Raw genomic sequence first — 18,878 nt, 5'->3', positions numbered from 1 at the left:
ATAAGATTTATTTTTGATGTAAAAGATATTTTATAAAGCTGATAATGACATACTATATACATATTAACAAAATCGGATTAAAAACAATAAAAATACAATATATTCATTATTTGAACTTTGGAGGCACATGGACTGACGACAAAATATACCGTCAAGTTCAGCAAAAAAAGATGTATATCTGCTAAAAATTTGGTAATCCGAATTGGCGCCCATAAACTAGACTTTAGCCAAAAACTGTGCAAAAACTTTTTTATAAAGTATGTATGCATATAGGTATAGAATTTAATAATTTTTCCTTTTAAGTAAATTAAAATTTTTAAAAAGTATATTACATAGAGAAACATAGAGCGGAAACTAGAAAAAAACTCAAACAAAAAAATTACTCAAAATAATTACACATACGAGTGTTGTTTTTGTTTTCACATAGTTTTTTCTACTAATACATTCTCACCACTTAGGTTTCTGACAACTGAGTTAGGTCTTAGGTCTATTCTCTATGGTATATTAGTCTTTGGTTAAAGTACCAATCATTTTCAAAAAGTGAAACAAATTTAATATTAAAATTGACGTACAATATTTTCAAGGAATGTCCAACTGTTTAATAGTTTTAAATTGTATTTTAGCTGTAACGGTAATTGCAGTAATTTTGTTAATGGTATTTTACGTCAATTTCATCCTGAATTGACAAATGTTTTATATTATTATATATTAAATTTAAAGGTTAAATTATGTCTTAAATATGCTATTAAGACAAATATATGCATAAATATGCTCTAAATGGAAAACATGCAAAAATATGCATTAGCAATTCGATGCCAAATTTCTTAAATGATTCTGAAACGTATACTTATATAATTGGTTCAATAGGACCCACAAGGAAAAATATGATATTGCATATTCCCAGTCTATCTTTTGTAACTTGTTGAAAACAAGAATTTGTGTAAACTAAAAAAATATTTTACGACATTATGACAATACGACCTAATAGCAGACCGTTTGAATCCCCCAAATGTTTGTTTAAAATCAAAAAAAATGTATTTACTTCTGAAATTTCCGTAACAAAAATTTGGATTATGTTCCTAATTTGTTAGTTGCACGCAACTACAAGTAGTAATCTGTTCAGGATTAGTCCTGGCTTAAAAGGTTTAAATCGCACTGACTTAAAATCATAATATGAAATATATAAAAATAGTAATATGTACTACCACCTGACTACCTGAATGATTATCTCAATATAAGCAAATATAATAAATACTAGCGCAGGTAATTTAAATATTTCTTTAAAAACTAAATAAAATTTTCTGCTATTTGGTATGTTTCGACGATTAACAGTTTAAATTTTAAGTATTTATAATTAAATGTTAAATATAGTGCAAATATAGCAATAATATTACTATTTCCGCAAACAATTTTAAGCTTTTATGCTAAATAATTTTCATTACTAAAGAATACACAGTTTTTTCAAATGAAATAATTTTTTTTTATAAAAAATCGCATGTACTTCCATTAGCGAAACAAATAAATTTGTTAAAAAATATCCAAACTATTATTTTGCGATATTTTAAAAAGTATTGCCTTTATATGTTTTAGATTCGAAATAAATATCATATGGCTATTATATAATTATTCTGTTCGTAGTTCGTACCAAAATTTATGGAAATTGCGGTATTATTACATTAGTGTTATGTCACATACAGCCAAATTCCAATTTTAACAATGAATTTGAATAGGAAAAATGGGAAAAGTGAAATATTCCCTCGGATGTTTTATTCATAACTAGCTGACCCGACAGACGTTGTCCCGTCCAAGTTAAAAAAATGCTTGTTTTCGATTTGTGAGAAGCGGTTTGAAAAGGGTAAAAATAGTTAAAAAGAAAAAAAAAACGTATTATTAAATGACAATTCATTAGTCATATAGGACATAGAATAAAATATACATAGAAGCGCTACTGAGAGACAAAGAACCTAAGTTTGTGGTCAAAAACCTAAGTCTTGCAACAACAGAATACATATAAATCAATGTGCATATTTTGAGTTTTTATATAAGTAATCGAATTTTGGTCTGAAAAATGAGTGATCACAGATCGAGGTCCTCTTCTTGATTAAACGCTTATTGGCCAAGTTATTTGCGAATTTCGATACTTTGAGTTTTTATATAAAAAAATCGATTTTTGGTCAGAAATATGAGTTATCACAGATCGAGGTCCTTTTCTTGATTAAACGCTTATTGGCCAAGTTATTAGCGAATTTCGATACCTTGAGTTTTTATATAAAAAAATCGATTTTTGGTCAGAAATATGAGTGATCACAGATCGAGCTGCTTTTCTTGATTCAACGCTTATTGGCCAAGTTATTAGCGAATTTAGATATTTTGAGTTTTTATATAAAAAAATCGATTTTTGTTCAGAAATATGAGTGATCACAGATCGACCCCTTTTCTTGATTCAACGCTTATTGGCCAAGTTATTAGCGAATTTAGATATTTTGAGTTTTTATATAAAAAATCGATTTTAGTTAAGAAATATGAGTGATCACAGATCGAGCTCCTTTTCTTGATTAAACGCTTATTGGCCAAATTATTAGCGATATCTTGAGTTTTTATATAAAAAATCGATTTTTGGTCAGAAATATGAGTGATCACAGATCGAGCTGCTTTTCTTGATTAAACGTTTATTGGCCAAGTTATTAGCGAATTTAGATATTTTGAGTTTTTATATAAAAAATCGATTTTTGGTCAGAAATATGAGTGATGACAGATCGAGCTGCTTTTCTTGATTCAACGCTTATTGGCCAAGTTATTAGCGAATTTAGATATTTTGAGTTTTTATATAAAAAAAAAATCGATTCTTGGTCAGAAATATGAGTGATCACAGATCGACCCCTTTTCATGATTCAACGCTTATTGGCCAAGTTATTAGCGAATTTAGATATTTTGAGTTTTTATATAAAAAATCGATTTTTGTTAAGATATATGAGTGATCACAGATCGAGCTCCTTTATTTGATTAAACGCTTAGTGGCCAAGTTATTAACGAATTTAGATATTTTGGTCTGAATGCCGATGTATTTTGCAGATGTATTTAATAAGTGGGCGTATTAGTGGACGTAGAAAATTTTTATTTATGTAAATACTTTTACGGACTATGTATTGCGAATATTAAAAAAAATTAGTTAAATCGGTGCTGCTTAAATTGGATTACTATGATCATTTAAACAAAAAATTAGCCAAATTGATGTAGCCGTTTTCCGATTTTAGATAAAAAAGTGGACTTGGTCAATATTTCGTAAAAACCTAAGTTGGGCTATGACCAACATTAAAAAAAAATATTTTCTAAATCGGTCCGGCCGTTCTCTACTGATGCAATTACCAATGAACGACATTTGATTTTTATTTATATAGAATATAGATTGTTGATGAAATGGGATTGGAAAATGAAAAATCCTGGAGAAGAGGTCAACATACAATTTATGGAACTTTTCGTAGCTTGTAAATGGTTTTACTGAAATTTGTCTTAAACATAATAAAGGGTATTTCATAAAGTGCTTCCTATCTTTAAATAAAACAATGCTAATGGCCTATCGATGCCATTATGTATGAATATAACATCGTACAAATGTTAAAACTAAAAAAATATTTTACGACATTATGACAATACGACATAATAGCAGACCGTTTGAATCCCTCAAATGTATGTTCTTACATATTTATACACAGAAAGAAAAAAGCACTTCTAAATTTATGTTTATTTTACTCAAATTTAACCAGAATTGTACTTAAAAATTTAAGTACGATTCATACTCATTCGTACTTAGAACAAGTATAAACGGGATTGATTAAATAAATCAAGCGGAAATTTTCTTAAAACAAGAACGAAATTCTTGAATTGAGTACGAAAATCTTGTTTTAAGTACAAGTGAGAAGTTAAATCAATTCTTATATTGAACCATAATAGAAAATATATATAATACGTATACATTAGGGATATAACTATGCAAATTGGCATAGCATAGTCGAATAGAGCATTAAAAAATATAAAAAAATGGTATTATTTTTTCGCGGTTGTTAAAAAAGTTCACGCACCAAACGTAATAAAGTTTTTCATTCAATATTTTCAATAATTTTGAAAAACAATATATGTATGTATTTTATTTTAATAATAACTGCGGACATACTTCAAAAAATATGAAATTACATTTTTACCTAATTTTTCAGAGAAAAAAAATTTGGTTTATTTTAGAAATTGGTGTTGGTGCGTGATGTTTTTGATTCCAAATGACAAAAAAATGTTTCATTATTTATACCTACAACATTGGCCATCGCGGTGGTATACCAAAAATTTCGCCAAAATTAGTTATAGGTACATATGCCTAATGTACATACATATGTAAATGTATTTTAAATACCTTTCCGAAGCAATGAGCTTCTTTCTATAGGTAGGTATTTAATTTAAAGCTAGCTCGTAGTTTGGAAATGTGGAAAATTAGGATTTGAACTTATCTAGCTGAACAATTATAGTTATTAATTTAATATAAATCGTAGGTATAAAAAAGAATTAACAAATTTTTATTTTTCTTGCAGAGTTAAAGTTGACAAAAAGAAGTCAATTTTCAACATACGTACTAATTTAAACCCACCGGTAAAATATTAATTGCAAAAATAGCAACGTGGAATTGGATTTGCAACAAATAAAAATAATAAAAACAAAAAACCAACCATTCGAACGTTTTACATTTTATAAACAAAAACAAACAAATAAGAAACACTATAAAATTGACAAAGCAATGATGGCGCAAACCAAAAGTTAGGAAACCGCAATTTAAAACATAACCATCAACATCATTATCATCCATCGTCATCATGCTCCACAATAGCAACAGAAACTAAGCAGCCAAGCAGTCAAACAACAACAACAATACAATTAAACAACTTAAACGTACGAAGTTGCACTTGGAAATTCACCACAGCTGTTCTTTCAGGTGTAATAAACAAAACACACATCCGCAGACAGATACGAAAAAAGAGCTGGTGCAATTAAATGAGAACTAATGCGTGAGAGTTATAGATACACACACACATACTACATCTAAACAGTGTATCTTGTTGTTTACATGCATACATAAGTTTGGTATTAATAAGGCAGCGGTCATAGCAAAGGTAGAAGAAATACAAAAACATATTGCCTGTCTGGTTGAGTGTGTGTTGCGGCGAAAGCAAAGCAGAAGGTAAAACAAAGGAGAAAACAAAACATAGAGCGAAAAGTGTAAAAGCCAAATTAGAATTAGCAACGTAACCAACAGTATTTTAAAAATAACAAAAGTTGAAATTCAAGCAACAAACGCCTAGCGTTAAACGGAGACAACAATATTGTATTAAATACAACGTCAACAAACTAAAACCAATACACACGTATACCGTAATTCACCATTTAAAAAACAGTTCGGAGAGAGTGAGAGGTATAGCGAGCTGAAACAGAACCGAATAGAACAGACAAAAAGAAACAACTACAGTCGACCATCAACATCAACTCGCAATAGAACAAACAACGAACGAGGAGCAGATCGACCGACAGACTCACCGACCAACAAACCAAACTAATCAACCGACCGACCGACCGAACGTCCGACATAAGTTTTGTTTTGTGCGCTAGAAGAGCAAATAACGCAGCAATTGTCGGCGATTCCGCAGTCTGCTTTAGAAGGGACATGGCCGTCTTTTTGCTCAACATTTGTAAATTTAATGGCTGCGGAATCACATTTCCAAGTTTGGGTGATTTAATCCAACACATTGAGGACACACATATTGGTAAGTTTAAATATCAATATGTATGGATGTATCTATGTATGTTCTTTAACTGTGTGTGCGTGCGTGTTTGCAAAAAAGTGTTCTTGGATTGATTTTCCCAAACATCAAAGTTTAAACAAAATTGTTTTGTTTTAATGTGTTTCAAAATAAGATGCGAATATCTTTAAGTTTATTGTTTAGTTAGGTGGTGCGGCATTGTCGCGTGATACGTTAATTAAATAAATATATTTACATGTATAAATATGTGGTATGTGTGTAAATAAATACATATGTCGTTATATTCATGACTTTGATGTCATTGGTTTATTTCATTTAGCTAAAATGAAAACAACTAAAAAATAAAATTAAAAAATAAATCAAGTAATGCCCGGCCTGGCATCCATGAAACCCGTACAATGTCCAACGTAAGCTTTTTAGATTCGTTTGTATATTCATAATGTATGTAGATATTAGAGTTGCCAGTTCTATTTTTTACAAAAAGCGGGACATTTTTCAAAATATTGTAGGTGAAAAATTGTGGGATTAATATTAATGTCTATGCTATATGCAATTTAAATTTTATAATCAAGGTTACCGCTCAATTACCGTTACTGATATTATTGTAGATACCGTTACCGATATTCCATAAATACATACATAATTTTAAATTATGAAAATATAATTTTTTGATTTCTATAATAGAGTTTTTGAAATCTTTAGAATTTAAAATGTAATATGTCAGCTAATTTCTATATAAGATCGAAATTACTGTTATCATCAAAATACAGTTACCATCGATTGAAAAATAATTGAGGGACATTTCTTAAATACATAAAGTTACCCAAGAACAAGTTTTTGAAGTGAAGTTAGTTCAAAATCAACTGTTCTTTACTAACTTTATGTGATGTGAAAAAGCGGGAATTATCATACTAGCACGTGACACGGTATTTAATGACTAAAAACAGGACATTTGGCAACACTAGTTATGGAGAAGAGAGTGTATTTTTATAAACCGTGTGTATCTGTGTGTTATAGTTCATATGTTTATTTATGTGTGTGTTTGAATGTAATGTTTATAAAATTATTTTGGTGTGGTACTTTAAATGGATCTGTAAATATTGACTATTTGCTTTATTTCTACAACTACAGCTGCTCTATAATGGGGTTGTTCACTGGCTGTATTATGGCAAAAAAGAGAAACAAAATAAAAGAAGAAATTGTTTATATGCTTTTGTTTATGGCTTCTTGATTCACTGTTTTCAATATTTCTATTCTACATTTATATTTATTTCTCCCCTCACTCACTACCACCACCACTACCACCACCACACCATGTATATCTACAACTTGATTCGAAATACTGTATCTGTGTGTATTTTACATGCATAAGCGTCAGCTGTGTTTTGAATAATCGATATTCGTTGGTGTGTGTTCGTTAATTCTATACGCACACTTGTTCTCTTTCATTTCATAGAGAGAGCATGCACCTTTATACCATTGTTGCCAGACAAATTAGATACATTACAGTTAAATTAACTTCATAGGTTCTACTAAAATTTATATCTAATTTACACATTTTGTTATACAAATTATAATTATATTTTTTTAAACTATACTTAATTCGATCACCTAAATGAATTATAGATCGTCGTCCGTGTTATAAAAAAGGAAATGCTAAATAAAAGCTTATTTATGTACATGAATTTATTTGTGCATACTAGCCTTAAGTACTGAAAAATATTTTATTTAATTTGAAATACATACATACTATGTAGTCTTTTCTAATTAACCTTTCCTTTTAGATAAATTCAAAAATATTTATAGAAAATTAAAAAGTAGGTATTTATTTCAATTTTATTCGGAAGATCTGGCAACAGTGTTAAGCACTCTATTTTTGTTTTTAAATTCATTCATCAGTAATATTTTTGTGATTTCATTTGGAAATATTCTTTTAGTGAATTTCGTATTGATTTTTATTTACTGCCGAGAAAAATTCATTATTATTTTAGTTTTAACCTTTAAACTAATTTGTCTGTTAAAAAAACACAAAAACCGGCTTAAATCTTTATAAACAAAAAAATGTAACATTTAAAAATTTATTATTAATGAGTTGTTGTGATAACTGAATTCACCTCACCATTATCGAATTGTTATTGTTTTTCTGTCTCTCTTTCCATAATTTTTCTATAAGTATATAAACAACTTTCGATACCGGCGTTTTGTTTGTAGCAAGTAGTATGTAACACAAGGTGTTGAGATCATTTGGATCGATAAATTGGACTTTCAATTATAAATAATAAAATAATTTGCTAAAGAGTTATAAAAAGTCGTTCATGTATTATGTCTGTATTAACACGGTTTTAAATATTTATACTAATAGAAAATAGTTTATAAATTAAAATATAATTTCTGAACATATAGAATTTTAAAATGGAGGACTGTTTCAAAGAATACTAATTTTGTATGATGCTTCCAAAATTCTGGTATTGAATTAAGAAAATTACATTTGAAAGCTTAAACGTTCATAATATAGATCCTTATGGGGAAAAATGTCCCGGAAATATTTTTTAGAAAATACCGGAAGTTATAAATGAAAAATAGTTTTGAGATTTTTATCTTAGCTATTTGATCTAGTTTTTGGGAAAAATATCCTTTGTTTAAATATAGCATAAACTAAAATTTTTGTTTAACTAATCATCATTGGCAGTTAAACCTAAGGTATATACAATATATAAATTGTAGGATTAACAAAATAATTTATCTCTCAAAATAAATACATAGCTGGAATTTACATATTAGAATCATATTCATTATACGCTTCAATCATCAAGGAATATTAGTTGAAATTTATAGAAATCAATAATACAAATGAACTTGGTACAAACATACCATGTACGTTTGTATTTGTTAGTTATTACATTAAGATGCTCCAAAAATGTTTTCGATGTTTCTAACAAAAATAAAATAAAGTTTATTTTAATTATAATTTTTAATGAATTTGGATTATGCATTGTATATATGTATATAAGTCTAATAGACATATACATATAACTGAGCGCCGTACACCGCCTAGTATAAAGTATTTTTGCAAGGAAATTACGAGAAAAAAATATTGATATATCATACTTTATGATCCGACTGTAAATGCCAAAGACATAACGAAAATTTTAAAAAGTCGACCCCTACTTTCGGCAAAAAAATATAAGTTTTTTTTTTCGTAACTGATATACCGTGCATAATAAAAAAGGTAATTTAAAGAAAAAAGTAATATGTAGGAAGCAAAATCTTAATTCCATTTTCGAAATCAAAATAAATTGTATTTCTTAAATATTCCGTTAATTAATTTATTTATATCCTTAAGTCCTTATACTTCAAATGAATTGAAATCATTCCTTTGCGAATTCATTCTTTATAGAATTTGTTCCTTATTGAATCATTAAAATTGTCATAAATTCAAATCCTTTACAAAATAGCTTTAAAAATGTATTGAATGATTAAATTATTCCTCAATTCAAATCTATTACATAAAATGATTAAAAGCAAAACAAAACTGAATGAGTAAAAAATATTTTAATTAAATTTGTATTAGATTTGAATTAACAAAAATTTAATCCTTCCAAGTTTGAATGAATTCTGTTATGAATTATTTCAACGATTAATAAATTCTATTTAAATAAAAGCGTTTGAATGAAGCTAAATAATTATATGTTGGGAATGAATTTATGGAATTAAGCTCAAATTGAATTAATTAATTCGAAGCTCTGGTAGGGAGTTATATTTTTTCATAATAAAGTTATTTTTTCGGTATTAACCTTCAAGCTGAAAAAGTAGTTTTATTTCTAACATTAACTATATAAATTTTTATTGCAAAAATGTTAACAACTTTTTCGACCCTTGCAAACAGGACCATCTTAATGCAGATATACATAAATATATGTTTGTATATGTGTGTATTATATACATACATACAAACATATATTTGGATATTCTTTTATGTATTATATAAAGCAACTCAAAATAGTAGCTACTTTCTACAGCTACTTCAGAAGATAGATAATGATTGTATAAGTTTGGGGAGGAATACTATTTTTGACAAGGGTAATTTTAAGTGTTACATATAGATATGTATTTATATACAATAAGTAATTTGTCATTGAACAAAATGTTTGTTAAACTTATGAATGAATATAATGGATTTTTCTTTATTTCAAACTACATACAATTTCTCTATCATTTTCAAATATGATAATTTACATGTTATTTCGTTGAAAATCTTTAAGGTACAATGTACCTAAGACTTTCCATTGTGTTTTCTAATTACTTCCGTTAAAATAACAGACTACATAAATTCGAATTTCCTTGTAATTTTAACAAGTTGATACCAAGTTGATAGTATTGATAATTTTTTTTTTATAAAATATTAGTATACATTTATAGATGAAGAGTAATTGTAATTTATAAAAATAAAGAATTTTAAAGGTGTCTCAGATTTTAAACCCAATGCTAACTCAGATATTTTTTCAAAAAGTTGCAGCTCTGATTCGAAAATAAAATCATTAAAGGGCTTGAGATGCCAATTCGGATAGAAAACTTTGTATTTTTTTTTTATAATTTTACTAGATTATCAAAATATGGTGTCGATTTTTTATTCCCGGGTAGACTGTTCTCGAACGGATGGACGGGATTTTACCTCCTGTGTATATCAAATAGCGGATTCGCATAATATTTTGTATGTATCTTAATAGCAGGTTTTTGGCCGGTTGAAGTCACTTTCATCTCCCACACATGCAAAAAAGCGATTATTGTATAACTTATAAACCAAAAGAGAGTAAACGTTTTGTTTATTCCATTAGTCTTAAGGTACGGTCACACATGGCAAATATTTACTCAAAAATGTGTAACCGTGACGTGTTTATTCTTGGAAGATCAAACAGCATCAAATAAAATAAAACTAAATATTTGTTTTGAATTGTCTTAAGTAAAAGGAGTTTTTGACAATAAATAAAATATCTTTTATTAAGCGGTTACTTTTTCGTCAAATATTTTAGAATCTGAATCAATGTTAATACTGACAAATTAAAAAATTCGCTCCATTTAGAATCGTATTTTAAGCCTGATCTTCGAGGCTTAACCGGTCGGTTAAAAATAAGTTAGAACGGTCAAATATAAAAAGTGGAAACATGGAAAAGTGGAATATATTTTTATAAAAATAAATACTGGTAATTAATAACAATTAATTTCAGTGAATTTATCATAAATAACTTTAGTTGAACAAGTTTAATTTCGAATAATATGGGGTTGTACCACAAAGTTTTTTTAGTCAATAGTCTCCTATCCTACTAAACATATCTATTAGAATAATACAATTATAAAATAATTAACAATTAGTAAGAAGTACAATAGAATCGATTAGTAAATATTTATCTTTAGTTCAACTAAATGTCACGCAAATAAAAATATATGTACATGTATGTACATGTACATGTAAAGGAAAAAAGAATAAATCATAAATTAACCATATGTTTGTATGGTATATTTAGTCACCGACATAACTTTATGCAACCAATCCAATTACGTAATTACTTTAACTCGGCAAGGCAAATGTAGTATATCAAGAAAAAAGTTTGTATGTAAAAGGACATTAATTTATGTATATTTGATTTTACGCAGTTAAAACAAAATTACACCAGACAAGTGAATAAAGATCGACCATATGTTAACCTACATTTATTTGTTTATTAAGAAATAAATATATGAGATTGGGATAGCTATCTATTCCAATGTACATATTGTTGGCTAAATGTTAAAAAAGAAGTTTCAACATCAAATTAATGGATTTGTTGAAATTTCCAAAAGGCTATAACTAGATTAAATATCGTAACTCGTTTGATTTGTATACCCAAAGAATAACAAGTAAGTAAAAAATTTAAAATAACAATTCGAAAATTTTTTTTCCAAAAAATTAAAAAAAAACAACTGGAAAAAAAAGTTTTGTTTACCTAAAAATATTTAAAATTTGTATTTTGAAGTATAATTTGGTGAAGGGTATATAAGATTCGGCACAGCCTAATATAGCTCTCTTACTTGTTTTTTATTCAATCTATCCAGAACTGTTTAGGGAAAATATTATTAGAAATCAATATAAGTATTTAAAATGTGTAAGTTTATTTTGTTATCCAGTATTTCAGCAACCATTTTGCAAAAATACTAAAAATAAGCATATATGCAGGTGTAGCTGGTCCTGTATTTGAAATAATTACTATTGTAAAAAGATACAAATTATGTGGAACGTTTGAACCAAACACATTTAGTTTAGTTAGGTTAGGATGCAAATATTAAGTTGAACTATAACCATAAATGGATGAAAAGCGACAAATAACACCAACAGGTAGCAACTAAATATTTAAGCAGCATGTGTTTAAAAATCCCACATACAAAACTCAACACAGTTGAAGGACAAATGTTTTTAAGGTTGAAATAAAAATGTTTAACAAAATTAAATGCATACATACTTATGTATGTGTACATTACAATTACATAAATCTGTATGTATTTATGTATAAACACATTTATTGTGAATTTTCTGCATATGTATATACCTATAGTTACAATATACATATGTACACATCTGCTCAAAATAATAGATACACCTAATTGGAAAAAATTTAAATGGCGGTAACATTGAAAATTTCCTCGCAAGCGTTAAGAATACATCATATTATTAAAATTTCTATCTGGCAATGTCATGTCAGTCAAAAATCTGGCAACTATTTGCTTTCATGTTGATTTTTAAAAACGAATTTATTTGAATTACAAAAAATTATTTGCTCATAAAAATAGATACACATCAGTAATTTGTAATTTGTTTATATACAATTTTTTTTTTGTGCAATTTTTTGTTCCAATTTACGTGAAACAGTAAGTATAATTTAAATTTTAGCAACAATTTTATAAAAAATAGGACTCTTTTGAAGAAAATGGGACGAAATCATCATTGTACCGAAGATGAGAAAAAAATTGTTCAAACGATGAGAAATCAAGGAAAATCATTACGGGAAATAGCAAAGAGCTAGGAAGATCTTTACATTTTGTCCAAAATGCTTTATCTAAAAAACAAAAAAGAGAAACTCGCGGTAGACCAAAGAAAACCAGTCCAGAAACAGATAGACGGATCGTCCTTATGGTTAAAAAAGACCCTTTCATATCATCGAAAGCTATTTCTGCGGAGCTATGTAACGAAATCAGTCTTTTACAAGCTAAATTGCCGGGAAGAATTGCCAGAAAAGTGCCACTAATGCGCCAAAAAAATATCAAGACAAGATTAGAATTTGCTAAAGAGCACTTACAATGGTCCGGGTGTGAAGGCGAAAAAAAATGGAGAAATATTTTATGGAGCGACGAAACAAAAATAAATTTGTTTGGAAACGACTGCCAAAGAAATGTACGCCGACCAAAAGGAAAAGAATTCCACGTTAAATTTACAAAAAAGACGGTAAAACATGGCGGGGGAAACATAATGGTTTGGGGTTGCTTTTCATGGAATGGTGTTGGTCCGATATTCCGAATAGAAGATACCATGAATGCTAGTGGGTATAGAGACATATTGGAAAACGTAATGCTTCCATATGCATCGGAAAATATGCCATTAATATGGACATTCCAGCAGGACAACGACCCAAAACATAGTTCAAGATTAGTTAAAAACTGGTTCTTGGAGAATAACGTACCTGTTTTAAGCTGGCCCAGCCAATCCCCTGATTTAAACCCAATAGAAAACTTGTGGAGTGAATTAAAGATAAGGCTTTCGAAGGAAGTTTTCAAAAATAAAGACGATTTATGGGAGAAAACGCAAAAAATATGGTACGAGATTCCATTGGAGAAGTGTCAGAACTTGATATCCAGTATGCCCAGAAGAGTGGAGAAAGTTTTACAAAACAAAGGATATACTGGATACTAGCTTTACTTTAATAATAAACAAATTTTTTTAAGATAAAATTTATTAGCTTTTGTTTAATAAGAATTTTTAAAAATGTATCTATTATTATGAGCACCAAATTTTTCGAAATTTAATTTACTTTATAATATTTATTATTAATTATGAAATATTTTGTTTTTGTTTTTTACTCTCCTTTTAACTATAAATAAAAATCGACTGAATTTTTTTTATAATTTTACAATATACCATTATTTTTTTTCGTTTTTAAAAAATAAATTTTGGTGTATCTATTATTTTGAGCAGATGTGTATGTATGTAATACATACATATTTTTAGGTAAATATGTTAAATATCCTACAAAATTTTAAAGGACTAGTTCAAAAAAAAAAACTAGTAAGAGAGCTATATTCGGCTGTGCCGAATCTTATATACCCTTCACCAAATTATACTTCAAATACAAATTTTAAATATTTTTAGGTAAACAAAATTTTTATTTTTTCCAATGTTGTTTTTTTAATTTTTTGGAAAAAAATGTTTCGTGTTGTTAATTAAATTTTTTTTTTTTAGAAAATTATTTTGTTTAAATTTAAAAAAAAAATTATTTTGTTTAAATTTAAAAAAAAATATTGTTTTTTTAATTTTTTTTGGTGAAAAAAAATTCGGGTTAAAAAATATTTTTTTCCGATTTTGATCCATTGTATGTCAAACTTATATACGTCGTTGCAAAGGTCTTTGAAATATCTATCATTAAATATCCATATAGTCTATATTATTGACTTAATAATCCAGATATAGGTCAAAAATCGAGGTTGTTCTGGTTTTTTCCTCATATCTCAGCCATTTGTGGACCGATTTTGCTGATTTTAAATAGGAAACTTCTCGAAAGCATGTCTTAAAGAATTATTGAAGATTTGGATCCCGAAGATATGTGGGGTCTTCAGAAAATTGATTTCAACAAACAGACGGACAGACATACAGACAGACGGTCATGGCTTAATCGACTCCGCTATCTATAAGGATCCAGAATATACATATATACTTTATAGGGTCAGAAAATTATATTGTGGAAATTACAAACGGAATTACAAACTTATATATACCCTTCTCACGAAGGTACAAGTAAAAATATAAGTTGATAAATAATGTGGTTTAATGGAAAAATAATACAGAAGAAACCCACCCACATTTGTCTATGCACTGATAAAAAGTCAGGAAACGTGTACAAATGCCAAATATACAAATTCTATAACAGAACTTTTAAGGATTAAAAATTTATAAATAGTATGTTTGATGATTTAAAAAGCTATGATCTCCTGTTGGTGGGATTATTATTGAAATATAATAATACAAATTTTGCGTTTAAACATTTTTAAAAGCGGGTTTAATACAGACTGATAGAAACCCACATTATTTAGTTTACATTTAGCATGAATAATAAATCTGCAAAGAAATTAACATTTTTTATTCCGTCTCATACATATTTTAGGTTCTTTAAAACAAATTTTCGAAGAATTTTAATCATTTTGGTAAACATTATTAACATAAATATTTCTTACAAAATGTATTAGTACAATATAATAAAATTTTTTTAAAAATTTATAAACTAAAACTCACCTCAGTCATTTGTGAACCGATTTTTCCGAATTTAAATAGCAACCTAACTAGGTCTAAAGCGGATATATCGATATAAACATGTATGTAAGTTATGTTAATTAAAATAAAAAAGTGTTAAACTTATTTTACCTAAGTTATTGCAAGAAATATTGGTTAAAAAAAGGGAATTTCCTAGCAAAATCTGATTTATTCCTTAATCCAAAAAATCAACATTTGAAAAAAACCTATAAATCTAGGGTGATCGACTACCCTAATTCCTTCTCTTATTTGGCATTTATGAAATATACGTTCATTTATCCATTACTAAGAGTATAATGCGGTTTTATAGGCAGAATATATTTTTACATATAGATTAGGATTGCTTCAAAAATATCCATGTTCAGTAATATATGATTAAATTTAGTTTTTATTATACCCTTCACCATGAGTGGCAAGGGTATATATAAGTTTGTCATTCCGTTTGTAATTTCTACATTTTTCACTTGCGACCTCACAAAGTATACATATATGTATATTCTGGATCGTTATAGATAGCGACGTCGATATAGCCATGTCCGTCTGTCCATCTGTATGTTGAAATCAACTTTCCGTAGCCCCTAAATAACTTACATACATGATTCATACATCAATATGTCGGGAATTCTTCCGGCTCGGTTGCTATTTAAAATCGACAAAATCGGCCCACAAATGTCTGAGATATTTTATTTTGTCATAAATTATTTTTCCAAAAAAAATTTTTTTAAAAATTAAAAAAATTTAAAAAAAATTAATTCAAATCAATTTTCTGAAGGCCCCAGATATCTCCGGGATCCAAATCTTCAACAATTCTGTCAGACATGCTTTCGAGAATTTTGCTATTTAAAATTAGCAAAATCCGTCCATAAATAACGGAGATATGAGCAAAAATCCGAGACAACCTCTGAAAATTTCATCAAAAAAACACAATTTATTGCATGCTTTGACAAAAAAGCAACAAACCGTATGTTTGGATGTTGCTTTGCGTATTTTGCTTTTGTTTTTTTGGCGTTGTTGTTGTTTTTTATACAACTAAACGTATGTTTGGTTGTGTGTTGGTTTTATTGCTTTGACGAAAAAGCAACAAACCGTGTGTTTGGATGTGTATTTGTTTCATTGCCTTGCGTATTTTGTTTTTGTTTTTTTTGGTGTTTTGTTTCGTTTGGCGTTGTTGTTGTTTTTTATACAATAAAACGTATGTTTGGATGTGTGTGGGTTTTATTGCTGTTTTTTGATTTTTTGTTTCGTTTGTAACTTCTACAATTTTTAAAAGTGTTCTTGATAAATTTAGGGTGCTGTACGCTGAAATACTACGTTTATACGCACGGCTTATTCGCAAATAAAAATATTGCAATTAGAAATAAACAGTGAATTAATTTTTTATTTGCGAATAGCTAACTCACGAAAACAATTCCTGATTAACGACACTATTTTCAAATAAGATATTAAGCATTGCCATATGTTTTAACGCTTTTAGTTTATTAAGACGTTTTTTTAAATATTTCATTGCGTTTTTGAATTAATTGGATTGCAAGACGGACAAGAATTTTTGATTCTATAATTTTTACATTTAAAAAAATAAAAAATGTATCATATTTTATTCAATAAAAGAGCAAATAATTAAATTTTACCATCCGGCATCTCATAAAAACAATAATTTTCCGTAACCAATGTGACATATACACAGTGAGTTAGTTAATTGCAAATAATTTTTATTTGCGAATAGGCTACGTATAAACGTAGTATTTAAGTCGGAAAATTTATGTTTTTATGTGATGCCGGATGGTAAACTTTAATAAATTGGTAGTAATGTTTTTGAACAAAATATTCACCCCTATCGGCAATAACATGTGAAAATTTGTTCCCATGAAATATTCATTTCCCTCGAAGGGAAAATTGCTATCGGGAATATTATGATGAACTTTACATTCACAATAGTTGATTTTGTTCGTAACAGCTGTTTATTGTTTACAAAATTCCATCTAAAAATTTCACAACAAGGGAAATTTTTTTTCACGTGAACAAAGTTGATGAACGAAAAAAGGAAAAGGGAAAATATTTCATGTGAAATGTTGATTCGCGATAGGGGTGATGATAAATTTTTTATTTTTTAAATGCAAAAATTATAGAATCTAAAATTCATATTTGTCTCGCAATCCAATTAATGCAAAAACACAATGAAATATTTAAAAAAAGTCTTAATAAACTAAAAATGTTAAAACATATGGCAATGCTTAAAATCTTATTTGCAAATAGTGTCGTTAATCAGGAATTGTTTTCGTTAGTTAGCTATTCGCAAATAAAAAATTAATTCACTGTTTATGCGGCAAATTTTTCTAAATGCAATATTTTTATTTGCGAATAATAAGTTAGGGGTGATGATAAATTTTTTATTTTTTAAATGCAAAAATTATAGAATCTAAAATTCATATTTGTCTCGCAATCCAATTAATGCAAAAACACAATGAAATATTTAAAAAAAAGTCTTAATAAACTAAAAATGTTAAAACATATGGCAATGCTTAAAATCTTATTTGAAAATAGTGTCGTTAATCAGGAATTGTTTTCGTTAGTTAGCTATTCGCAAATAAAAAATTAATTCACTGTTTATGCGGCAAATTTTTCTAAATGCAATATTTTTATTTGCGAATAAGCCGTGCGTATAAACGTAGTAAAAGTGAGCAATGTACATACATAAATATACTAATTATTATAAAAAATAATAATGCATCCACAACAAAGGTGAAGGGTATATAAGATTCGGCATAGCCGAATATAGCACTCTTACTTGTTTTTTTTTTTTTTTAATTTTGTAATTATTTTTTTAATAAAATTTAAATATTTTTTAATGCTTGGAAATTTTAGTGAAATGCATGAGGAGTGTAAATCGAAATTATTAATAAAAGATTACCACAGAAGACGATCTTATAAATAAGCAGATATTTAATATTGCTTTAACATAAAAAATAATATTCTAATATAATTTAATATGTCTTGTATGAAAACCTAAAAATGTCTTAAAAATGCTCATCAAATTGATTCCAAGACATTTTGAGCGAATCTACGCCTGTCCATATACATATATTATTTTATATAGAAACATCGACAACATTTTATTGGATTCATGCAAATGGAGCAATCCTAATGTATTTTGTATTATTTGTAACGCCATACAGTTAATAGGTTTCTATAAGTACAAACATACATTTATTATTAGATTAATATGTGGTAAATATTATTAATATTTTTTTCAAATGTGTGTGTATGACTTCTTGTTTGTTAATATGCAATATGTACCCAGGCAGAAATGATCGTCGCAGAAATAGTGATTAGCAGAATTGTAATCCAGATATACGATATAATTCAGATATAAGATCTCAGCAGTTTTCAGTACTATCACGTCGTTCAATGTACTGCTTCACAACTTTCAAATGATCTTTTTCAAAATACTTTTTAAGCTTTATGACTAAAATATTTCACTTTCTTAAATAAATATTTACTTTATAATAAAGTTCTGTTTTAAAGTGACCACA

General features: G+C 27.7%; 2 protein-coding genes across 5 annotated transcripts in view; one reads left to right on the top strand and one right to left on the bottom strand.

Moving 5' to 3' along the window:
* ATPsynC (ATP synthase, subunit C) overlaps nucleotides 1-18,878 on the bottom strand; it is a 345,384-nt gene that overhangs the window by 25,618 nt on the left and 300,888 nt on the right. The window lies entirely within an intron of this gene.
* LOC135963952 (type-2 histone deacetylase 1) overlaps nucleotides 1-18,878 on the top strand; it is a 52,337-nt gene that overhangs the window by 17,927 nt on the left and 15,532 nt on the right. For all 4 annotated transcript variants that reach the window (XM_065515971.1, XM_065515970.1, XM_065515969.1 and 1 more), the window contains exon 2: nucleotides 4,578-5,801. In XM_065515971.1, coding sequence (XP_065372043.1) covers nucleotides 5,702-5,801 — 100 coding nt within the window. In that variant the 5' untranslated portion in view covers nucleotides 4,578-5,701. The remainder of the gene's footprint in view (nucleotides 1-4,577; nucleotides 5,802-18,878) is intronic.

Source organism: Calliphora vicina, chromosome 1 (assembly GCF_958450345.1).
Source record: "Calliphora vicina chromosome 1, idCalVici1.1, whole genome shotgun sequence".
NCBI lineage: Eukaryota > Metazoa > Arthropoda > Insecta > Diptera > Calliphoridae > Calliphora > Calliphora vicina.
This window is presented reverse-complemented; position numbering and strand designations above follow the sequence as displayed.